Consider the following 25,870-nt stretch of genomic DNA (forward strand, 5'->3'; position numbering starts at 1 on the left):
GAACGGAGAGAGATGAGAAGCATCAATCATTAGTTTTTTCATTGCATGTTGCAACACCTTAGTTGTTCATTGATTGCTTTCTCATATGTGCCTTGACGCGGGCCTTCAGCAGACCAAGTAGCCCCTTGCTGGAGCCAGCGACCTTGGGTTCAAGCTGGTGGGCTTTTGCTCAAATCAGATGAGCCTGCGCTCAAACTGGTGACCTCGGGGTCTCAAACCTGGGTCCTCTGCATCGCAGTCCGACGTTCTATCCACTGCGCCATCGCCTGGTCAGGCAAAATTGATTTTCAAATGGCATAATTCTACTATGATATATTACCAAAGAAGGCCACAAATCCTTTCCTCCCTGCATGCCCATTCTTTGCAAAGTGTTTTTGCAGCTTATGCTATCAAGAGATATAGAGTTTACTTCTCTACCTCTTGAATCTGAGCTTGGCCATGTGTCTTGCTTTGACTTAATGGAACATTAGTAATGTGACACAAGAACAGACCTAAAAAGTGCCGGTGCCTTGGGTTTGTCTTCTCTTGCTGCTCTTGGGAATCTTGTGACCACCACCACGTGAACATGCTCAGGACAGTCAGCTGTATGACTGTAGATACGTTGTCTTTATTATTCTCCAGCTGACATAGAGCCAATTGCTACAGACATCAAAAGGCCATCCTAGACCATTCAGCCCCAGTTGAGGCAGCCCAGAAAGGAAGAATTGTTCAGATAACCCACAGAATTTTAAGAAATAAAATAAGGTGTGTTGTTTTAAGCCTCTACGTTGCGGGTAGTCTGTTACACAGCAGATGTTAACTGATACACAAATATTCAGGATGTTCTTAAAAAGACTTATCTAACTTTAAAAACAAAACAAAACAAAACAAAAAAACTTCACGTGTCAGGATTCCTGAGTCATTTTCAGGAAACCAGAAGCCTACCATTTGCTATTGCTGCATAAGGACTTGCCCTGTATTGACCCTCTGAGGACAGAAATGAACCACTGTGCAATGGAAGAGAACCCTGATCAAAGGAGAGTGAAACTAATCTTCACAGGGCCTCAGCTCCAGCCTCCTTTAAGGCTACAGAAGGCTAGTGACTAGGAGTTACTTCTCCAGAAGGCCCCTCGTGGTTTCTTGGCTCCAGTGTCTTCTAATGAATTAGACGGACACTTCCCTGAATGCCTTTAAGGACACATCACAAGCTATTAACTGGAAGAGAAATAAGTGTTATCCAGGGGTGAATGCAAACCCTGCCCAAACCACATGGGATGGAAACATGTGAATAAGAAAGGCTAGTTGTTTAACTGTCCCCCTCACTGCCTGGAAATGCTTGGGTCAGTCAGGGCTGGCCTTGGATGTTGGCCCCATCATGGGGGCCCATGGCTGGTAGCAATTAGCAGATATGAATAGGAAGCATATGTCATTTCAGCTCAAATAAGCAAACATGTATAAAATGAGAATTAGTGTCTATCAAGTCAAAGCAACTCAGCTTTATTAAGTGCCTATTACGTACAGATGGACTCTGAAGGTGAACTTATTTCTGGAGCTCCAGTGTGGCACTTCAGCAGAAAGCAATATAAACATGGCAGAAAGGGACAGGCCTTTTCTATTTCTATGTGACCAAGGATTTACTGCCTAGAGCTTGAGAATGGCAGCTTGCGGCTGAATAAAATAAAAGTGGTAGAGACAGTAATTGATCTGACTGAGGGAAATGAGAAAGGGCAGCATGTGGGGGTGTGGACAGGGAGTGACTTTGGGTAGTTCATGCCACTTCTCTGCTCTGGTGGTGTTGCCATCTTTGGTGAGTGCCAAAGGGAACAATGCAAATAAAACTATGCTTTGTAAACCCATGAAGTGTGGTACAAATATTAGCTACTTGTTATGATGCCCTGACATTTTATTTTGTTATATTTTTTGAAAAAGATAACTTGTACATGGTAAAATAAATTTTCAAAAGTAAATTTTCAAACAGTCCAGAGGTATACGGTAAGTTTTTCTCCTCCCTAGTATCAATTTTTTCATGGAAATATACACAGACACATACACATACATATATATACTTATACTTACTTCCCTTTGATGAACACAAATTGGTGTATACCATAGAAATAGTCTACACATTTACTTATTGCTTTATTTTATTTTTAAATTTTCTGCTTTTTGACTTAACAGGTTTCCTCTGCCCAGCTTTACTGAGGTATAATCGACAAAAACTTTATGTATTTTAAGCATACAACATGATCTGATATTTGCACATTGTGAAATGATTACCACAACCCAGTAAATGAACACATCTATCACCTCACATTCACCTTTTGAATTTTTTTTTAAAACAACAGGTCTTAAAGATCTTTTTTGCATCACTGCAAAGATCTACCTCTTTCTGATTGAATAGCTAAGGACATTCTGTATTCCACTGCATTTGGGAAACACTATAAGGCATTTAACCATCCCTGCTAGAGTTTCTAGTCTGTGTTCCAAATAACACTCCAATGATTATCCTTTTTTATTTATTTCTTTTTTTACTGAGAGACAGAGAGAGGGACAGACAGGGACAGGGAGACAGGAAAAGAGAGAGGTGAGAAGCATCAATTCTTTGTTGGGACACCTTAGTTGTCCATTGATTGCTTTCTCATGTGTCTTGACCAGGGGGCTACAGCAGTGCAAGTGACCCCTTGCTCAAGCCAGCAACCTTGGACTTCAAGCCAGTAACCTAGGACTCAAGCCAGTGACCATGGGGTCATGTCTGGGATCCCACGCTCAAGCTGGTAAGCCCACACTCAAGCTCGATGAGCCCACGCTCAAGCCGGTGACCTCGGGGTTTCGAACCAGGGTCCTCTGCCTCCCAGAATGACGCTCTGTCTGCTGCGCCACCACCTGGTCAGGCCCAATGATTATCCTTATATATTCAGGTTTTTTGTTGTTTTTTTTTACAGAGACAGAGAGTGAGTCAGAGAGAGGGATAGACAGGAACAGACAAACAGGAACGGAGAGAGATGAGAAGCATCAATCATTAGTTTTTCATTGCGCATTGCAATACCTTAGTTGTTCATTGATTGCTTTCTCATATGTGCCTTGACCATGGGCCTTCAGCAGACTGAGTAACCCCTTGCTGGAGCCAGCGACCTTGGGTTCAAGCTGGTGGGATTTTGCTCAAACCAGATGAGCCCGCGCTCAAGCTGGCGACCTCGGGGTCTCGAACCTGGGTCCTCTGCATCCCTGTCCGACGCTCTATCCACTCTGCCACTGCCTGGTCAGGCTATATTCAGTTTTTCACCCTTGTTGGAAAGGTGCTATTTCAGTTCTGATAGGCGCTGCTGGCTTGTCCCCTGCTGATGGTGACTTTTATAATGGTAAGCTCTCTCCCTAATCAAGAAATAGGCAGTTACTGGTGGTGCCAGTGCACTAGAAGCTTGCATTGGATGAAACCAAAGAGAGAAGTTTATTTTTCCCAGAGAGTCACCTTGGGCCTTCACTAGTTCATACAAACAAAGTGGCTGAGAGCCAAGATGTTGGAGACCGACTTTGTGGGTTCAAGTCCCAGCTTTGCCATTTAATGAGTGTGACCTTAAGTCAAAGTGACTTAACATCTCTGTGCCTCAGTATCCCCACCTGTCAGATGAGAAGATCCCCTCTACTTCACAGGGTTACTGCAAAGTTTCTCAACCAGCCTTGTCACTGCTGATGTTTCTGGCGGGCTATATGGTTCTCTGTTGGGGCTGTCCTGTGCTCTGTACGGTGTTTAGCATCATCCCTGGCCTCTACCCACAAGATGCCAGTAGCATTTCCCTTCAATTGTGACAACCATAAATATCTCTGGAATTGCCAAATGTTCCCTGGAGGGTGGGGCAAAATTCTCCCCTCCTATTGAGCATCAGTGGATTACTGTGAGTGTTGTATGAGTTATTATGTAGAAAGACAGCACTTAGAACAGAGCTGGTACTAGTAAATGCTATAGGGAGGTTTACAGTCCTCATCGTTCCTGAGCCCTAAGGCTTACCTTATGTAAAATAAGTAGTTTTGATCATATGTGGACTTGAGCAAGACAGTGAGCATTGTTAAGCCCATATCTGATTCCACTCCGGAACAAGACTCCAAGTCCCTATTCTGAGACCACAGGTCAGCAATGTCAGTATTAATTATAGTCTGATTCCTCTGGGGTTCCATTGTGGGGCTCCCGGTATCCTGTAGCAAACTTAAGAAGATCCCAGCTCAGCTGTCGCCCGAGCTGCACACATCCATTTTACATCCCCTCCTAAATTCTCCAAATGGTGCATACTTCACATCTCTGGCTTTCCATAAATCTGTGGCCCCTGAAACAACAGGCTGCCCGCACGCAACATTCTCCACAAAAAGGGGGCAAATGAAAACAGAAAGGGAGAATGAGGCAGAACAAAAAGGCTGAGTTTCTTTAAATGTCTGGCTCTGTACTGCACAAGCATTTCCAATAAAAAATAAAGAATTCTTTCTTCTGTGTCTATTTCAGCTGGCATCCAGCTTTTGCCTTGTGAATAATGTCACCGCATCATTATTCTGTCCCACAAGGTAAAACAAAATGAGCAACTTAACAACCAGAAGTGTGCTTGTGTGGAGGAAAGAGCTCATTTAAAAACGTCTTCAAATAATATTGCTGTGGTCCTTATTTGATCACACCATCCCTCAGTATTTTTCAAACCTATGGAAAAGTTGTTACTTTGTAGACAAGGTGTATAAATAATGCCTATTGGAAGCAACCCCGCGCCCCACATTACACTTTTTTTTTTTATTGCTTTTAGTCTTTTGGGATTCCTGGAGTGTCTACAAATAGATTAGCCTCTAAGAATTCTGAGTAACCATGGTTAGAAAAAAACACTGGTTTAATTAGCCATGGTCCTATTTTTGAAATTACATCTGCTCTCTCTCTTTCTCATTTTTTAAATGAGGGTTGGTCTATGCAAAAACTTTAAGAGGATGGATTTTTTTTTTTGGGGGGGGTGCATGTTAGTTTTGATTTGAATTAATTTTCATGCTTTTGAAAGTGAAATCAAGAGTTTTGAGTGAATAATGTAGCATCATACATTAAACATGATCAAATGAAGAGAGCTGAAGAGAAATGATTGCAGAAAAATGAGTTGCTGGAAATACTGGATCATCGGATGCGTCTGCTCTACTGAGTGTGACAGCAGATCATTCTCTACATTTCTGCTTTGCATGGCTACATTAGTTTTTAGGCCCCAAATCCCCAGACTTGATTAATCATTGAAGTGATGAAAATTAGAGGGCCGCGTGGCTTGCTGAAGGGTCATTGAGAATCAGAAAGCAAGTACAGAATCCACAGGACTGGATTCCCCATTTGAAAGTCTAGATGGTTTCTCACTTGATACTAATTTTCATCTCTAAAATAGTGGTTAAAATGGCCGCAGCTTTTTTATTTATTGGATTTTAAAAAGCAAGGAAAGGAGAGAGAGAGAGAAATACATTGATTTGTTGCTCCACTTATTTATGTGTTTGTTGGTTGATTCTTGTATGTGCTCTGACTGGGAATCAAACCCGCAACCTTGATATATTGGAACAACGCTCTAACCAACTGAGCTATCTGGGCAGGACCATTGCCTGTTTTAGAAGCTAAAATATTAGCAATACCTATTCATATCAGAATTCTTTCAGGACAATGTTCCTCATTGCCTTTGATGACCACTCTCCAGTGATACTTGGGTTTTTTTTAATTTTTTATTTTTTTGTATTTTTCTGAAGCTGGAAACGGGGAGAGACAGTCAGACAGACTCCCGCATGCGCCCAACCAGGATCCACCCGGCACGCCCACCAGGGGGCGATGCTCTGCCCCTCCGGGGCGTCGCTCTGCCGCGACCAGAGCCACTCTAGCACCTGGGGCAGAGGCCAAGGAGCCATCCCCAGCGCCCGGGCCATCTTTGCTCCAATGGAGCCTTGGCTGCGGGAGGGGAAAAGAGAGACAGAGAGGAAGGAGGGGAGGGGGTGGAGAAGCAAATGGGCGCTTCTCCTATGTGCCCTGGCCGGGAATCGAACCCGGGTCCCCCGCACGCCAGGCCGACGCTCTACCGCTGAGCCAACCGGCCAGGGCCACTTGGTTTTGTTTAAATGGCTTCCCAAGAATCGTTAGGGGGTCACTCAAAAATTTAATTTGGATTGGATATAATATTAGTTCCTGACTTCAGTATCTGTCTTTAAAGAATTCTGAATGCACTTTTTGTAAGGCATCTATATTCTCTATTGCTGCAAATTACCCCAAAATTTATTAACTTGAACAACAAGAGTTAGGAATCTGGTGTGTCTTAGCTGAGTATCTCTAGTTCAGGGTCTCTGACAAAGCCTAATTAAGGTGCACTGACCAGGGCTGAGGTCATATCGAGACTTGTTGGGGGATGATCCGCTTCGAATCTCACTCGTGTGGCGGCTGGCAGTCATTAAGTTCTTGCCATGAAGGCCTCTCCGTAGGGCCACTCTTAACATGGCGCTGTCTTTCTTCAAAGCAAGCGAGTGAGAGAGGACAGTCCAAAACAAAAGCAACAGTCGTTTTTAACCTAATCTTGGATGTGAAGACCCCTAATTTTTTCTTTCTGTTAGAAGGAAGCCACTAGGTCCAGCTCATATTCAAGGAGAGGGTATTTCATAGGATCTGAATACCAGGAACAGTATCATGTGGGGTCATCTGAAAAGCTGCCTGCCACACCATTTTGTCTGGGGAGCATTATCTTTTCATAACTGAAAGCCCTCTGACACCACAGGTGCTGATAAATAACCACGACTTCAGATGTCTAGAATTCAGGTGAAGAGTTTGCAATAATAGATATTCCTTGATTTGGGGTGGTAATCCTTCCATAAAGAAAAATGGGTGGTAGTGGTGTATACAATAGAATGACAGTAGAGGTTCTCTCGGTTTCCATTTTAATATGAAAGCAGAAATCAAACTTTAATGATAAACAAACATTCCAAGTATGACTATAAAATGGCACAGTCACTTTGGAAAAAAAGTCTGATAGTATCTTTACAAAGTTAAATATAAATTTATCACGTCACTGAACATTTCATTCCAAGGCACCTACTCAGGAGAAATGAAAACGTGTTCATGGGAGGACATGTTTACAAATGTTCATAGAAGCATTATTCTTGAAAACCTGAAACAATTGAAATGTCCACCAACTGTAGAGTAGATACACAAATAGAACAGAGTACTACCCAGTGATAAAAAGTGAAACACTGCCTGACCTGTGGTGACACAGTGGATCAAGCATCAAACTGGAACGCTGAGGTCCCCAGTTCAAAACCCCGGGCTTGCCCGGTCAAGGCACATATGGGAGTTGATGCTACCTGCTCCTCCCCCACTTCTCTCTCTCTCTCCCTCTCTTTCTTCTCTAAAATGAATGAATAAATAAAAATAATTTTAAAAATATTTTAAAAAGGTGAAAAATACTGATATATGCTGCAACATGGATAAGCCTCAAAAACAGTATACTAAGAGAAAGAAGGCAAAGACCACCAATTGTAAGATTCCATTAATGTGAGACGTCTAGAACATACACATTCGTTGAGACAGAAGGTAAATTAGTTGTTGGGATTGAGGGTGGGAACTGGAGTAACTGCAAATGGGTATGAAGCAGTCTTTTGGGGTGAGGAAAAGTTCTGAAATTAGTAGTCATGGTTGCACAACTCTGTAAATTTAATGAGAATCACTGACTTGCATAAAGAACAGGTGAATTTCCTAACATGCAAATTATGCCTTAATAAAACGGATAAAAAATATTTTCAATGATCATGGGTAAAAATGTGAGTTTTCTCAGCGTAAATTAAATCAAGGTCAGCTGTGTCTGCTTTAGATCTTTTTATTCCACTTCCCTTTTCCCTCCTATCTGTCTGAAATTCGATTGTAAGATTGAATTCTGGGACCTTGGTCTCTGATATGGCTAATTTAGTCAAATCATTAAACCACAGAAAGTTGATTGTATTTCTCTTATGGCCCTTCTATTCCCCCCCCCCCCATCTGGTTTTTTATTTTGTTTTTTTTTTTTTTTTAGTCTCAATTTCCTTTTGGTTAATTTTTAAAAGATTTTGCAACTACTGGTTTAAAAGAATACTACTCCCCCTCCCCCAATCCCCTTTTTACCTCAGATGGGAGATAAAGCTGATACTTTTCAGGTGTGTGCAGAATTAACGATCATTTCTGCCTGGGTCATATAGGAGATTAATTCCAGTTTGGCTACTGGAGACTCGTGGCTTAATGATTCTCAAAGTTTTTCTATGTCATTACCTTTTTATCTGACAGTTCTGGATACTGAGGGGAATTTTGGTGTTTTCCTCCTATCATTTCCTAAAGTAATTTCACTCTTTAAGAAACTAGATTCTTCACTCAGACAGTTACCTACTTGCTTCCAGTTTAATTGCAACACATTTACAAAACGGACTACTGTGCTGGCTAGCGACCTAAGTTAAAGTAAAACTTCTAAAGGGGTCAAGGTCTAAAGTTCGCACATTCTTATGAGGTCTGTTCTGCCTCCACCGAAGGAGACCCCATTATCCATAGCTCTACCAATCACGCACATTTCCTTTTGAGTCTCATGAATGAAGAAAAAGAAGTTCAAGGGACGGGAAATGGGTTCAAATGAAGGTCAGATCCCCAAGTTTTCTGGTTACTGTGTTGCAGGGGTGGAAAAAGTGGGGAAAAGGTGACCAGATATGAGTGGCCCTGGGAGGTTGCTTGATTCCAACCATTAGTCTTGGCAGGGAAAGAGAGGACGGCCTGCCTTTGAGACACTTAGTAAATCACTGAGAGCGCCTACTGTGTGCCTGATGCTGGGGATACAAAGGAAACTATGGGATGCTTGTGCTCAAGGTGCTTTATACGTAGCAAGACGTAGTGTCTGCCCTAAAGGCCCTCGCAGTCCTTTTTTTAGGTTGCATCAGGTGGGGGCAATCTCGGGTTCTCCCAGCAATCTGAGGACGTTGAAGGAATATCAAGGGGCGGGGAAGAAACGCTTCCCTCCGGTGCTCTACACTAGGCCGGCACTGAGGCGAAGACAGACACGGCCTCTCCAAAGGGCAGACCCGCCTCGAGGAGGGCGGATCCGGGCAGGACCGGCCGCCGGGCCCTAACCCGACCCCCGCGAACGCGGCCCAGCGCGGCGCCCGTTCCTCACGTGTCCCTCCCAACCCTGGAGCCGCCTTACATTCTGCTTCCGCCTGACCCTTCCGACTTCCGGTAAAGAGTCCCCGTCCCGCACCTCCGCGCCCACCCGGCAAGGCTACGGGGCGCCGCTCTGCGCCCGACCTCCGATGCGCTCGGCGGCCACAGGTCCTCGGGGCCCAGCAGCAGCCATCGAGCCTCGCCGCCTCGCCACGGCCAGGTGGCCCGGGCGGCGCTCGCTCCCGCGTCCGGAGCGGCGGGGCGGCGGGAACGCAGCTCCAGGCCCGTATCCCTCCGCCGCCCCTCCTCCGCCCGGCCCCGGCCCCCCTCCCTCCGGGCAGCGCTCGCCTCCCTCCGCCTCAGACTGTTTTGGTAGCAACGGCAACGGCGGCGGCGCGGCCCGGCCCGGCTCCCGGCAGCTCCTCGGTCTCGGCGGGCCTCCCCGCCCCTTCATCGTCCTATTCCTCCCCTTCGCGGGCCCAGGCGCCCCCCCGGCCGCACCAGCCCGCACCGCCCCGGTTGGCGCCCGCGCGTCCCCGCCGCACTCCGGCGTCCCCTCGGCGCGCCCGGCTCCCGGCTGTCCCCGCCCGGCGTGCGGGCCGGTGTATGGGCCCCTCACCATGTCGCTGAAGCCCCAGCAGCAGCAGCAGCAGCAGCAGCAGCAGCAGCAGCCGTCCGCGGCCGCCAATGCCCGCAAGCCCGGTGGCGGCGGCCTAATCACGTCGCCCGCCGTGGCGCCGTCCTCACCCTCGGTCTCGTCGTCCTCGGCCGCGGCTTCCTCCTCCTCGGCAGTGGCGAGCGCTGGCGGTGGGCGGCCGGGCCTGGGCAGGTGGGTGTCGCGCCCCAGTTAGCTCCGGGCCGGGACGAGCCCGGGCCTCGCGTCCCCTCCCCCGCAGCCCGCACCGCCGTCCCCGCCCCGTGACCGGCCGGGCTTCGGGGGGTAGGCTGGGGGCCTGCAGTGGGGGTGGGGCTCCCCGCTCCGGGCTGAAACCCGGGGGGTTGGGTGGGAGGCGCCGCGGGGTCCCTCCGGGAATGTCAGGCCGTGTCCAGTCTCCTGCAACACCCACGGCCCCTCCCCCAGACGGTCAAGATGGAAGGACTGGGCAGCCTCCGTCTCTCCATCTAAGTGTTTGGGAGCGGTTCACAGGTCTTGGCGATTGTCAGCCCCTGTTCCACCTCCTTCAAGTCTCCGCCCCAAGTGGGGGGCCGCTTGGGCAGCGCCCCCACCTTCAATGTAAATAGTAACGTGTGGAAGGGTCTGGAGGTTTGGGTGCTGTCTCCCGAAACTTGCCAATGCCCCCAATGGGGATTCACGGGGGAGGGGGGAAAGTTGGGGCCGCGTCCCCCCCCCCCTTCCTGCACCGTTAACAGGGCAGCCCCAGGGCACATCTGGAATCATCAGGATCCATCTAGTGCCCTTAGCCACCTCGCTGTCCTGGGACAGCTGGGAGGACTGACCGGGCTGGGGCGGTGGGCAGCGGTCCCTGCGCCCCTCCGCACTCGGTGGCAAGCGGCGGGGGCCCAGAACTCCGCGGAGTCGGCCGGCTCGGTGCGGTGCCCCGCAGCGCCTGCCCTCCCCCACCTGGGGAGGGGGTGCGTAGTGCCCGGCCCCCTGCCGGCCTCCCTTCTTCCCCCGCGAGGCCTCTCCCGCGCGGGTGGTGGCCGAGCCGCATTGCTGTTCCGAGGCCGCGGAGGAGAAGGCGCCTTTGAGTAGTGGTGGGCGAGGGCCGGACCCGGGCGTGCGCTTAATTCCAGGTTGGACTGGGGGCCGGGTGGGGTGGTTATGGGGCAGGGAGCGGCACATTGCGCACTTCTCCCCAGCCCCCGCCCCAGTTCTTTAATTTTGAGTGGAGAGGGATTGCAGCAGGCAGCATGGTGGGGGTTCCTGAAGGCAGAAATGCGGGTGTTTCCTTGCATGTTGTCACCTCCATCCCCCAGTACCCAGGTTTGTGGTAGGAACGGGGGGCTCGGTGTTCTCAGGTAGCCGGGTCTTACTCTGGAAGGTGTGTTGGTGCAGCAAGTCCTGTGGTGTGTGTAGGGGTTGGGGGTGGTGGTTCGTATTCCACGAACTAAGAAAATGCTTAGTGTTCAAATGGGGCAGCAAATGTCAATAGACTCCATTCCATTGTGGCCAGTGTCCTTAACATGGGGAGTGCCGCCAGAGCTCACCAAGGGCACGCAAGTCCATTTCCCCTGTGCCCCGAGCCCATTGGTGCTGTCGGCATTGCCATGTCTCCCTTAGGCCTAGGCGGGGTTGGCAGGGTTGGTGATCAGGGTCCTCCTTAAATAGACAGGCACCCTGGCCTTTAGAAGGAGGGAGAACGGGACTTTTATTTTTTTCGTGGACTGAGTTTTCTTTTTGAGAACAGTTTTCAGCAGTCTAAAGAATTTTTATTTATGGCAGAAATTACCCATCAAGATGAAACTGAACTGATTTTTAAGTAATGCTGCTGTCTTCAGTGGGGGGAGGGGGAGCATTGGTTTTTTGACTTCTACCCTACTACCTCTGCTACCCCCAAACAGTTCCCTCTTCTCTCAGACATCTGCAAAAGCTGTGTAGCTAAACTAGTTCAAGTAAAGTGCCTATTTCCCCAGCTTTGTCCAATTAGGATTTTGTAACTTAAGTTTCCCTTTCTCGGTGGCATCCATAGTAGAAAAATGGAAAAGATTTAAATATAATTTTTATGGAAAAAGATACACTGTTTTTTCTTTCTTAGGTATCAGAAATTGGCAGATATATTCAACTTGTTCCAATAAGAATTAAAACTAAGGCTTTTAAGTTGCGGAGGCTTTCCTTAGGCTTCAAGTTCTTTTACTTGAGGCATAAATTGTAGCCCTTACTCCTTTTCATAAAAAGTGGTTTTGTTTAATGTATCAGATTCATAGAATGTGAAATTGTATTGTGCAGATCTTCAGCTAATGTACTTGTAGAATTGTTTAAATTTTGAATCACTGTTATTGGGTTCTTTATAAACCAATTGCAATTTCTAGAGTATCCTCACTTGTGTTTAACTTGAGTGTTTCAGCAGTTAAAATAAGTTTCTGGGACCAAAGGTGAAGAAAGAAAATGATGCATTGGGTTTGACATGCTCAGAGATAATAACAAAATATTCTTGAAAGTCTAGAAATTCACATTTGCTTTTTTTTTTTTAATTTTTTAAAATTCATTTTAGAGAAGGGAGGGAGGGGGAGAGAGAGAGAGAGAGAGAGAAGAGGGAGGAGCAGGAAGCATCAACTCCTATATGTGCCTTGACCAGGCAAGCCAGGGTTTTGAACTGGCAACCTCAGTGTTTCCAGGTTGACACTTTATCCACTGCGCCACCACAGGTCAGACATTATTGCTTTAAATAATACAATATTTCTTCATATTTGACTTTTGAGGTTTGGAGGGGGTAAATAGTGGATTTGGATGGCTTTCAAAAATTTGTCTTTGTCATATATGTTTCAGAAGGTGGCTTTTTTCCTTAGAACAATATAATCACAATGTTAACAGTTTGAATATAATTTTACCTTAACTCAATTTTTATTTTGGCTTTTTACTGTTTCGTTTTTATGTATTTTTTTAAAAAATGTAGTTTTAGTGTGTGTCAATTTGTGTTCAGCTTTTTACTTCAACGCTTTTTTTTTTTTTAGGTTTCTTTTTAACTGTTCTGTTGTTGGGAGATGGGTTTCCACATTATTGATGTTATAGATAATAATGTAGTAAATATCTTCATACTAATAGCTTTTTGGTTCAGTCTAATTATTTCCTTAGAGAAAGTTCCCAGGAGTGGTTTACTAGGTCAAAGGGCTTGAAGATTTTTATGGCTCTTGCTAACTGTGCCATATTACTCTTCGGAAGACTTGTGTAAGTTTCCAGTGCCAAGAAGGTGGATCTTCTATAGAGTGGTTTCTTCATAGTTTGTCAGACACAGTGAGGATTGTCAAGGGAAAATGTTGCACTTACTGTTAAAGTGCCTACATTAATAAGTGCTTTTGTTAGTTTTATGATTATTTATATTTGAATTTGAATTTATTTTTTCTGAGGATTTAATGAAATAGTATCTATTGTGTTGGTTATTTCTCTTGAATAAGCAGAGGAATGAAAGTCCTGACGAACTCGTTTATAAGCTTTTTGGTGGTTTGTTAACTTTCCTCATTCATCAAAGTATTTTTTGATTAGCTGCTAGCCTATGACCAGTTTATTTTTGGTAACTTTCATGTAGTTTCATGATACATTGGGAATTGTCACTGGTTAACCCATATCTTTCATTTTCCCCATTTAAAAAAGTGGTTTATAATCAGAATCTCAATTCTAAATAATATAACAAGAATTTATTTCAGGAGATTAAGGGTGAATAAAAAACTTTTTAGTAATTTTCAGCTTAGTGTTGTTACTGTTTCTTTCTCTAAATACCTTGCAGCTTAGAAATTATGCTGCAATTTAGGGTAACTGTTCATGATCCATTTAAACATCAATGAGACATTTATCCTTTAAATTAGATACCTTTAGAAGAGCCTAAACACATCTACAATTATTCAACACAAATTTATTGAAAATATATGTATAAAGCAGTAGCTGTAGGTGCCTGGGATATATCTGAATAAAAGATAGCTACTCCCTTGGTGCTTAATGTGATGAACCAGACTATAGACATGACATTAAATTAGCAAACTATTCCTGTTAGGTAAGAGTGATGAGATTAGAGAGGAGCATATGAAAGATGTCATATGGGGGTCTGGGGGGAGTGAGTTGTAATATCAGATGGGTTAGGGGAGGCCTCATTGAGAGATTAACATTTGAGCAAAGGTTTGAAGGTGAGGTAGTTAGCCATTTGGTTTTTATCTTGATTAGTCACATAGCCCCATTTGCAATTTATAAGGTTTAACAAGTGAACTTGACTCAAAGGAATCACTGAGCTAAAGCCAACCCGTGCAATTTTTAAGGTTTAAACTGCATCATCTTTTGTTAGAAGGCTTTTTTTTTTATATACAGAGAGAGGGATAGACAGACAGGAATGGGAATGGAGAGAGATGAGAAGTATCAATCATCAGTTTTTCGTTGCAACATTTTAGTTGGTTTTTTTTTTTTTTGTGTATTTTTCTGAAGCTGGAAACGGGGAGAGACAGTCAGACAGACTCCCGCATGCGCCCGACCGGGATCCACCCGGCACGCCCATCAGGGGCAAAGCTCTGCCCACCAGGGGGCGATGCTCTGCCTCTCCGGGGCGTCGCTCTGCTGCGACCAGAGCCACTCTAGCGTCTGGGGCAGAGGCCAAGGAGCCATCCCCAGCGCTCGGGCCATCTTGGCTCCAATGGAGCCTTGGCTGCGGGAGGGGAAGAGAGAGACAGAGAGGAAGGAGGGGGTGGGGGAGCAAATGGGTGCTTCTCCTATGTGCCCTGGCCGGAAATCGAACCCGGGTCCCCCGCATGCCAGGCCGACACTCTACCGCTGAGCCAACTGGCCAGGGCCCATTTTAGTTGTTTATTGATTGCTTTCTCATTATGTGCCTTGACTGTGGGCCTTCAGCAGACCGCGTAACCCCTTGCTCAAGCCAGAGACCTTGGATCCAAGCTAGTGAGCTTTGCTCAAACTAGATGAGCCTGTGCTCAAGCTGGCAACCTCGGGGGTCTCGAACCTGGGTCCTTGGCGTCCCAGTCCAATGCTCTATCCACTGCGCCACCACCCTGTCAGGCAATAGAATAACCAAATTTGGTGTTGACAATAACCAAATTTGAAGTTGGACTAAAATTTAATTGGCATTTAGATCATTAGAAGCAAGCTGTGAATGGCTGTTAAAAGAGGTACATTCTCGTTTTTCTATTGGCCTTATTTACTTTATCTAATTAGTTTAATTTTCATCCCAAGTACCTAGAGAAAATATACTTTTTAAGACTTCAAAAACCTACGTCATATTGCTTATCAAAGAAAAATGTCTATAGTTGCTCAAAGATTTGCATTCTTAAAAAGTCAAAACATTCATTGTATTGTGTTCCTTTTTTGGTTAAATGTAATCTAGTATTTTCTGTGTTTCTCTGATTAGGGAGACAGTTACAATTTTACACAAGGGATGTTAATTCATATCGTAGCTATTTAATAGCCATATGTTTCGACTTAAAGAGGATCTGATTTTGTCCTAAATAGCTACAGCTGCGTTAGAACAGCTTTTCACCATAGCAAAGTGTTTTTATACCTTGAAACGAATTTTAAGTTTTTAGAAAAGTTTTTTTTCTTAGAACTGTAATTTTCTGTTTTGGCTAGATAGTAATAGTATTTTGATTTTTTTTTTTTTACAGAGACAGAGAGTGAATCAGAGAGAGGGATAGACAGGGACAGACAGACAGGAATGGAGAGAGATGAGAAGCATCAATCAGTTTTTCATTGCGCGTTGCAACACCTTAGTTGTTTATTGCTTGCTTTCTCATATGTGCCTTGACCGCGGGCCTTCAGCAGACCAAGTAACCCCTTGCTAGAGCCAGCGACCTTGGGTTCAAGCTGGTGGGATTTTGCTCAAACCAGATAAGCCCGCACTCAAGCTGGCAACCTCGGGGTCTCGAACCTGGGTCCTCTGCATCCCAGTCCAGCGCTCTATCCACTGCACCACTGCCTGATCAGGCAGTATTTTGATATTGTATAGAATGTTGAGCCTGAACAAAACTCTTTTGGTAGCTATTTCAAATGATTGGGACTACTTCAATGGATATATAAGTAGTTTATTAACAGGCCTACCTGCTAATGCATCTTTTTAAGTGAAGGTACTTTTTTTTTTTTAAAGCATATATGGGCCATCTTTGACTATTTCCAATACCAGGATTTTTTTTTTCTAATTTTTTTTCTTATAAATTTTTTTTTAATTTTTTATTCATTTTAGAGAGGAGAGGGAGAGAGAGAGAGAGAGAGAGAGAGAGAAGGGGGAGGAGCTAGAAGCATCAATTTCCATATGTGCCTTGACCAGGCAAGCCCAGGGTTTCGAACTGGCGACCTCAGCATTTCCAGGTCAATGTTTTATCCACTGAGCCACCACAGGTCAGGCTCAATACCAAGATTTTAAGAGATTGATTGATACAGTGATCTTTTTAGCAAGAATGTTACTAAAAAGTAGAGTGCTTCTTTCTCTTGAGGTCTTTTTGCCTCCTTAGATGTTAGACTTCAAAAAGGATTTTTTTTTTTTTTTTTTGTATTTTTCTGAAGCTGGAAACGGGGAGAGACAGTCAGACTCCTGCATGCGCCTGACTGGGATCCACCCGGCACGCCCACCAGGGGCTGGACGCTCTGCCTACCAGGGGGCGACGATGCTCTGCCCCTCTGGGGCCTAGCTCTGCCTCGACCAGAGCCACTCCAGCGCCTGGGGCAGAGGCCAAGGAGCCATCCCCAGCGCCCGGGCCATCTTTGCTCCAATGGAGCCTCGGCTGCGGGAGGGGAAGAGAGAGACAGAGAGGAAGGAGGGGGGGTGGAGAAGCAAATAGGCGCCTCTCCTATGTGCCCTGGCCGGGAATCGAACCCGGGTCCTCCGCACGCCAGGCCGACGCTCTACCGCTGAGCCAACCGGCCAGGGCCAAAAAGGATTTTTTTTTTTTTTTTCTTTTTTCATTTTTCTGAAGCTTGGAAACAGGGAGAGACAGTCAGACAGACTCCCACATGCGCCTGACCGGGATCCACCCGGCACGCCCACCAGGGGCGACGCTCTGCCCACCAGGGGGCGACGCTCTGCCCACCAGGGGGCGATGCTCTGCCCATCCTGGGCGTCGCCATGTTGCGACCAGAGCCACTCTAGCGCCTGAGGCAGAGGCCACAGAGCCATCCCCAGCGCCCAGGCCATCTTTGCTCCAATGGAGCCTTGGCTGCGGGAGGGGAAGAGAGAGACAGAGAGGAAAGCGCGGGGGAGGGGTGGAGAAGCAAATGGGCGCTTCTCCTGTGTGCCCTGGCCGGGAATCGAACCCGGGTCCTCCGCAAAAAGGATTTTTTAAAATCAGAAATATTCTCATCGGTGATTATGAAGCTGGTATAAAGCCTTTGAAATATTGTAGCATCTAAATCAGGGGTCTCAAACTCAACTCAGCATGTGGGCCGCAGAGCAAGATCACAGCCGTTAGGCGGGCCGCACTAGGTCTACAAAAGGCAACTGTTACGCAACACTTTTCAGTGTCACAAAACGACCAGAAACTGTAGTTCGTGGATTAGTCTGCGGGCCGCACAAAATTGTTCGGCGGACCGGACCGTGAGTTTGAGACCCTTGATCTAAATCTGGAGTTTGTAATGTAGATACTTTTGAACTTTTGTTAGCATTACTTATGATTGGAAACAGGTTGAGCTATATTTTAATGTTTTTGATATTCATACAGTATGGTTTTCTATTCAAAAAGAATTTCTTCTGCTCTTAAAGATGAACATCCTATGTAGAAGAATAGTATTCCCCACAGAGGTGCTTGCCAGACAAAGTGGAGGTATATAATTTTGTAGTTAGTTGTTTTGTAAACTACTTTCCTGTTACTTAGAACAGTGGTCCCCAACCTTTTTTGGGCCACGGACTGGTTTGATGTCAGAAAATATTTTCACGGACCAGCCTTTAGGGTGGGACGGATAAATTTATCACGTGACCGAGACAAGCGTCAAGAGTGAGTCTTAGATGGATGTAACAGCAGGGAATCTGGTCATTTTTAAAAAATAAAACATCGTTCAGACTTAAATATAAATAAAATGGAAATAATGTAAGTTATTTATTCTTTCTCTGGACCGGTACCAAATGGCCCACGGCCGCTACTGCTCGGCAGCCCGGGGGTTGGGGACCACTGATTTAGAACACCTATTTAAAAGATTTTATGTAATATATATTACATATAAAATTTATAGCTTTGAGACATGTAGAGAATGTGGTCCTTCATCTTAAGCTGCTTATAGTATAATAGAGAAAGGGACGTGCTTGAACCAGTGTCCAGAACAAATTTATTCTTTTTTTTTTTAATTGGGTTTTTTTTTTTTTGTTTGTTTTGTTTTGTTTTACAGAGAGAGGGATAGATAGGTCAGACAGGAACAGAGAGATGAGAAGCATCAATCATTAGTTTTTTGTTGCACATTGCAACACCTTAATTGTTTATTGATTGCCCTCTCATATGTGCCTTGACCGCGGGCCTTCAGCAGACCGAGTAACCCCTTGCTAGAGCCAGCCACATTGGGTCCAAGCTGGCGATTATTTTGCTCAAACCAGATGAGCCCATGCTCAAGCTGGCGACTTCAGGGTCTTGAACCTGGGTCCTCAGCGTCCCGGTCCGATGCTCTATCCACTGTGCCACTGCCTGGTCAGGCTATTTTTATTTTTTTTATTTTTTTAATTGATTTTATAGAGGGAGAGACAGAGACAGAGACAGGAACTTCAATCTGTTCCTGTATGTGCCCTGTCCAGGGATCGAACCGGCAACCTCTGCACTTAAGGACAGTGGTCTAATCTACTGAGGCCAGAACAGATTTACTTTTGAAATTAATGAATTGAAATATTCTTTGTATGAGTACTCTATGTTGGTTATATTTGAAAGTTCTCATTTAATTTGAAAAAGTTTTATTTATTTTTAATACTCATTGTAGAAAAGTAAGAATGCAAAGAATCGAGCCAGTTAGGTCATTTGGTTTGAGTGTCATTTTGATACTTCAGGGTTGTGGATTTGATTCCAAGTCAGGGCACATACAAGAATCAACCAATGAGTGCATAAATAAATGAAGCAACAACTTGATCTCTCTCTCTTGTCTAAAATCAATCAATAAAAATTTAAAAAAGGAATGCAGAGAATCAAGAAACAAAAGCCCAAATTCTTTTTTTTTTAATTTTATTTTATTCATTTTAGAGAGGAGAGAGAAATGGAGAGAGAGAGAGAGAGAGAGACAAAGAGAAAGTGGGGAGGAGCTGGAAGCATCAACTCCCATATGTGCCTTGACCAGGCAAGCCCAGGGTTTCGAACCGGCGACCTCAGCATTTCCAGGTCGACACTTTATCCACTGCACCACCACAGGTCAGGCCCAAATTCTTATAAAGTTAAAATTGCCCACAATTTTTCCTTTGGGCTAACCACTCTTATAAATTTGGTGTTCATCTTTTAGATTCTTTGTGAACATACACATATGTTAAAGTAGATTCATGTAGTACATACTGTTTTAGATTCAATGGTATATGTCATCTTTTTAAATATATTCTTCCCTTAAAACAAATTTTTTAAAAATATGATTATAGAGAGACAGGACAGGTGGGGGAGAAAGAAGTATTCATTTGTTTCACTTAGTTGTGCACCCCCTTGTTGCTTTCTGTATGTGTACTGACCAGGGATCGAACCCACAACCGTGGTATTTCAGGATGACACTGACTGGGCTAACTGCCCAGGGCCTAAAACTGTAGACTCTTAGAACAAGAAGTAGTATTAGACAATATTATCTTACAATAGAAGGGAAAAACCCCGAAGCTTTGAGAGGTTATTGCCCTGATGGCAAACCTTTTTATAAAAACCGCCCACTTTCGCAGTGCTGGTCAACCTGGTCCCTCCAGCCCACTAGTGGGCGTTCCAGCTTTCATGGTGGGCCAATCGCGGCATGCTTTGGTTGCTCCCCTAAGGTCCACCATGAAAGCTGGAACGCCCACTAGTGGGCTGAAGGGACCAGGTTGACCAGCACTGCGAAAGTGGGCGGTTTTTATAAAAAGGTTCACCAACACGGGGTTGTTAGATTCAGTACAACATACGTATTTGTAGAATTTATGACATCCCTTCCTTTAAATAAAGGCAGACGTGGACACAGACAAGATCATGTTGTGTATTTTAAAGAATATACAACTACAGATAGTCCTTGCCCTTCAAGAAATCTTTTTGTAACCTTGAATTTGGCTTGCTAAAATAGGAAGTCTAGTTCTTTATCTTTAATATATATATATATGTAATTTTGTACATATTTGGTATGATATTTAATGTGAATTCCTTGGTTTAAAATTTTTTAATGATATAGCATTGTTATGGGCCTGGGTGGTTTATGAAAATGACAACTATTATTAACCTTGGGTTTTATTTGCTAAAAGTTATTTGTAGTTGTATGCTTGTGAAAATTTGAAATTCCCTGTAAAATTAAAAAAATTCTTATGTAGTAGATTACTTACACTTTAAGCCTTGAAGTTGAGTGGCTATAAAGTATCAATTTATGGCCATAATTAATAGCATTTTGGGAACTGGATAAAATGGCATTCTATAATGGAGTCTTTGTAAATCCCATCAGTTTGTGGTATGAGGCTTATCTACAGTGTAATTATAAATGAGTGGCTTATTTTTATCAAGTGTATCAGAACTTTAGAATGTTAAACTCTTATAAATGTTACCTTGAGAGGATTTATTTAATAGTATTGTCAGTGTTTGTGATTGTCAGTTTATGTTCAAATTGCTTTTTATAAATCATGTAAAAAAATATTCTCTTATAAATGTTACTTTGAGAGGATTTATTTAACAGTATTGTCAATATTTGTGATTGTCAGTTTATGTTCTGACAATACTGTTCATACTGCCTTTTTTTCCCATATTGCTTTTTTTTTTAAGATTTTATTTATTCATTATAGAGAGGGGAGTGGGGGGGAGAGGAGCAGGAAGCATCAACTCCCATATATGCCTTGACCAGGCAAGCCCAGGGTTTTGAACTGGCAACCTCAGCGTTTCCAGGTTGACGCTTTATCCACTGCGCCACCGCTGGTCAGGCCTCCATATTGCTTTTTATAAATCATGTAAAAAATATTCTTGGCCCTGGCTGGGTAGCTCAGTTAGTTAGAACGTCATCCCCATACACCAAGGTTGCAGGTTAGATCCCTTGTCAGGGCACATAGAAGAATCAATGAATGAATGTATAAGTGAAACAAAAAATCGACTTCTTTCCCTTCATCTTCCTCTCTCTAAATCCAATCAATAAATAAAAACATAAAATTTAAAAAAAAGATTCTTGGCAGTAATCTTTGTAAATAGTCAAGATTAATTTTTTTTTCATTTATTGATTTTAGAGAGGAAGCAAGGAAAGAGGGAGAAACATCTAATTTGCTTTTTTAAAAATTTTATTCATTTTAGAGAGGAGAGAGAGAGAGAAAGAAAAAGAAGGGGGGAGGAGCAGGAAGCATCAACTCCCATTTGTGCCTTGACTAGACAAGTGCAGGGTTTTGAACTGGCAACCTCAGCATTCCAGGTCAGTGTTTTATCCACTGCACCACCACAGGTCAGGCCTACTTTGCTTTTTTGATTGACAGATTGCTAGCAAATAGAAAAGCCAAACTTTTAGAGGCAAACATATTGACAGCAATTAGAAATAATAATGGTATGATAAAAAGTTAAAAGATGGGCCTGATCAGGCAGTGGCACAGTGAATAGAGCGTCAGACTGGAACACAGAGGACCCAGGTTCGAAACTCTGAGTTCGCCAGCTTGAGTGTGGACTCATCTGGTTTGAGCAAGGCTCACCAGCTTGAGCCCAAGGTCCCTGGCTTGAGCAAGGGGTCACTCGGTCTGCGGTAGCTCCCTTGGTCAAGGGACATATGAGAAAGCAATCAATGAACAACTAAGTAGCCCCAATGAAGAATTTATGCTTCTCGTCTCTCTCCCTTCCTGTCTGTCCTTCTCTTTGTCTCTGTCAAAAAAAAAAAAAAAAAAATTATAAATAAGGAACTCAAAAAGTAGTCATGAGCTGCTCATTTATGGGAATACGTTCTAAGAAATGTGTGGTTAAGGTAAATTCTAGTGTACTTACACAAATCAAGATGGTATAACTTAGTACTGTGATTGTACATATACTTTTATATGGTTTGTTTGTTTATACAGCATTAACAAAAACGTGATGCATTGTATTAAGTGAGAGGAATTTTTCAGCTCCATTATAATCTTAGGAGTCTACCATCATAGATATGGTCCATTGCAGACCAAAATGTTACACGGTCCATAACTATTAATATATACCATCCTGGTTGTGACTATAAGTTTTTAGCTCTACACTATAGCAGACCCCAGAGATATTACTGTTTTATAGCACAGTGTAGTTAATTGGTGTGCTCATAAGGGTGACTCATAAGACAAAGTTAACTTGTTTTTCATATTTCTCAAAGAAATAATTTTTAAATTGTAGGTCTTGACCCCTTAGTACAGCGGTTCTCAACCTGTGGGTTGCGACCCCAGCGGGGTTGCCTAAAGCCATCGGAAAATACATAATGCATATCAGGTATTTACATTCCGAATCATAACTGTAGCAAAATTAGTTAAGAAGTAGCCACCAAAATTATTTTTTGGTTTGGGGTCACTGCAACATGAGGAACTGTATTGCGGGGTCACGGCATTAGAAAGGTTGAGAACCACTGCCTTAGTAGATTGTAAAACCACTTTAGTAGATCATGACAAGCATTTTTAGAAAAATGAAAAATAGCCTGACCAGGTGGTGGTGCAGTGGATAGAGCATCGGACTGGGATTTGGAGTACCCAGGTTTGAGACCCCGAGGTTGCCAGCTTGAGCGTGGGCTCATCTGGTTTGAGCAAGGCTCACTAGCTTGAGCCCAAGGTCGCTGGCTCGAGCAAGGAGTCACTTGGTCTGCTGTAGCGCCCCGGTCAAGGCACATATGAGAAATCAATCAGTGAACAACTAAGGAGCCACAATGAAGAATTGATGTTTCTCATCTCTCTCCCTTCCTTCTGTCTGTCCCTCTCTCTGACTCTCTCTGTCTCTGCCACAAAAAAAAAAAAAAGAAAAATAGTGGAAGATATTAAAATGATAAATTGTTTTAAAGCACTGCTTCACGTATACATATGCTGTGTTGCAGTGGAAACTTTTTTTTTGTGACAGACAGAGATAAGGACAGACAGGAAAGGAGAGAGATGAGAAGCATCAATTTGTTGTTGCGGCACCTTAGTTGTTCATTGATTGCTTTCTGATATGTACCTTGACCTGGGGGCTCCAGCAGAGCAAATGACCCCTTGCTCAAGCCAGCGACCTTGGGCTTAAGCCAAGTGACCTTTGGGCTCAAGCCAGAGACCATGGGTTCATGTCTATGATCCCTCGCTCAAGCCAGTGACCCTGCACTTAAGCTGGGTGAGCCCTCGCTCAAACCAGTTACCTCGGGGGTTTTTTTTTTTTTTTTTTTTTTTTCATTTTTCTGAAGCTGGAAACGGGGAGAGACAGTCAGACAGACTCCCGCATGCGCCCGACCGGGATCCACCCGGCACGCCCACCATGGGGCGACGCTCTGCCCACCAGGGGGCGATGCTCTGCCCATCCTGGGCGTCGCCATATTGCGACCAGAGCCACTCTAGCGCCTGGGGCAGAGGCCACAGAGCCATCCCCAGCGCCCGGGCCATCTTTGCTCCAATGGAGCCTTGGCTGCGGGAGGGGAAGAGAGAGACAGAGAGGAAGGTGCGGCGGAGGGGTGGAGAAGCAAATGGGCGCTTCTCCTGTGTGCCCTGGCCGGGAATCGAACCCGGGTCCTCCGCACGCTAGGCCGACGCTCTACCGCTGAGCCAACCGGCCAGGGCCTACCTCGGGGTTTTGAACCTGGGTCCTCAGCATCCCAGTCTGACGCTCTATCCACTGTGCCACTGCCTGGTCAGGCAAAACTAATTTTTCATTGGTGTAATCAAAGTCACTATGTAGATGCACTGAGATGCAGTAACAGGACTGAAGAAGGGTTTTGCGGTTACGTCTAGGCTGGGGTTACCAGATTTAGCAAAGAAAAATAAGGAATGTGCAGTTAACTTGAATTTCTGATAAACATGATTAATTTTTTAGTATAAATATGTTCCAAAATTGCATGAGACAAAAATATTATTCATTTGAAATTCAAATTTAACCGGGCATCCTTTATTTTATCTGGCAACCCCAGTCTAGGCTAGAATTGGGTTCACCTCTTCGAAACTAAAATTGAACTCTGTGGGTGGGAACTTTATTTTGCTCACTGCTATATTCCAATCTCCCTGAACAGGCTTGGCACTCAGTGAATCACATGTTTGAGAGAATGAATGGGCAAGTCACTCACTCTCAGGCTTAGTTGTTGTATCTATTAAAAGGAGAAAAAATACTTTTCTTCAAAAGTGGGATACTACATTTTTATTACATTCTATTCTAGACACATAGTAGACCCTCAGTATTTTAGAATTGTACATTTTTTAAATTGAAGTGGCTCTGGTGATTTTTAGTTTCTTATTCTCTTTACAAGTGAGGAAACTAAGGCCCCAGAGATTATTTTTCAGAGTTCTCCCATCATTGGTTGCATACCTGGCTTTAGAATCTTGTTTCCTTTTCTTTCTAATATAATATGTTTCTTAAGACTTGTTTTCAAAATTTGATATTTATTCAGTAATCTAAAAAAAGATTGATGTATCCAGAAAAAATTATTTTCTAAATGTGCCAATTAGCAGAGGCTCTACTTCGCTGTTTTTTTGTTTCATTTTGTTTTTTTGTCACATATTTCAAGTGGAAAAGTGTGTTCATCCTTTTTTACTTAGGAACTCGGATTCAAAATAAAGTTCCTCTGTAGTGTTTTTTTTTTTTTTTAATTCAACGAGAGGAGGGAAGGAAGAGACAGACTCCCACATGCACCCCAACTGGGATCCACCCAGCAAGTCCACTAGGGGTGATACTCTGCCCATCTGGGGCATTGCTCCATTGCTCAGCAACCAAGCTTTTCTTAGCACCTGAGGTGGAGGCCATGGAGCCATTCTCAGTGCCCAGAGCCAACTTGCTCCAATTGAGCCATGGCTGTAGGAGGGGAGGAGAAGGGAGAGGGAGAGGGATGGAGAGGTGGATGGGCACTTCTGTGTGCCCTGACTGGAAACTGAACTCAGGACATCCATATACCTACACTCTACCACTGAGCCAGCCAGCCAGGGCCCCTCTGTAATGTTTCTACCAGACATTCCTTTCTTCTCTGAGTATCCTATTTTGATCCTTAACATAGATGGCAAATAGATTTTACCTCACATGCCAATTCTGATTGATTGTAGTGTTGTTATGTAGAGCAGGGGTCGTGAACCTATGGCTCGTGAGCCAGATGTGGCTCTTTTGATGGCTACACCTGGCTTGCAGACAAATCTTTAATTTAAAAAAAATGTTAAAAATATAAAACATTCTCATGTATTCATGTATTACAATCCATTCATTTCCTACCGCTCATGTGCATGGTTGCGGGTGGCTGGAGCCAATCACAGCTGTCCTCTGGGACACCACCAAATTTTTATGGGATAATGCGTAACCTACATAGGTCATTGTATGGCTCTCACGGAATTACATTTTAAAATATGTGGCGTTCATGGCTCTCTCAGCCAAAAAGTTTCCTGACCCCTGATGTAGAGGATTTTGAGATTTCTTTTGGTTTTAGACAAGTGTTGTGAATAGGGAAGGAGGTGGGGTGATTTTTTTTTTTCTGTCATGAGTACCAGAAAGTTTATATGCTGACTAGCTGAGCAAGCCTCCTCATTGGTCATTTCTTGTTCAGATACTTTGTACACACTTAGCCTTAAAAAATCTCCCCAAACATCTTTCATCGTGTTCTCTTTCTATTGAGAAACTTTTAGTGGCTCTCATCACTAGCTGAATCAAATCCAGACTATTTGGCCTGATGGTCCAGTCCCTTTACAGACTGTGTTTATTTTTTCAGCATAAATCAAATTCTTCCAATCTAGTCATTTTGTCCTTTAAACATAAGTCTTTAAAGGCTTATCCCAGATTCTTTCCTGCGTAGTGTCTCACCGTATTTACCCTAGGAAAATGGAATTCCTTCTTCTGGCAGCTTCT

At 44.1% G+C, this 25,870-nt stretch overlaps 1 protein-coding gene across 6 annotated transcripts in view; it reads left to right on the plus strand.

Annotated features, from left to right (window-relative positions):
- Positions 1-9,213: 9,213 nt before the first annotated feature.
- ATXN2 (ataxin 2) overlaps positions 9,214-25,870 on the plus strand; it is a 129,801-nt gene continuing 113,144 nt past the window's right edge. For 3 of the 6 annotated variants that reach the window (XM_066370876.1, XM_066370881.1, XM_066370877.1), the window contains exon 1: positions 9,215-9,950. In XM_066370876.1, coding sequence (XP_066226973.1) covers positions 9,271-9,950 — 680 coding nt within the window. In that variant the 5' untranslated portion in view covers positions 9,215-9,270. Of the gene's footprint in view, positions 9,951-25,870 lie in introns of all 6 variants that reach the window. The other 3 variants (XM_066370879.1, XM_066370880.1, XM_066370882.1) reach the window with 2 other exon arrangements.

The sequence above is a fragment of the Saccopteryx leptura genome, chromosome 2 (genome assembly GCF_036850995.1).
Source record: "Saccopteryx leptura isolate mSacLep1 chromosome 2, mSacLep1_pri_phased_curated, whole genome shotgun sequence".
Classification (NCBI taxonomy): domain Eukaryota; kingdom Metazoa; phylum Chordata; class Mammalia; order Chiroptera; family Emballonuridae; genus Saccopteryx; species Saccopteryx leptura.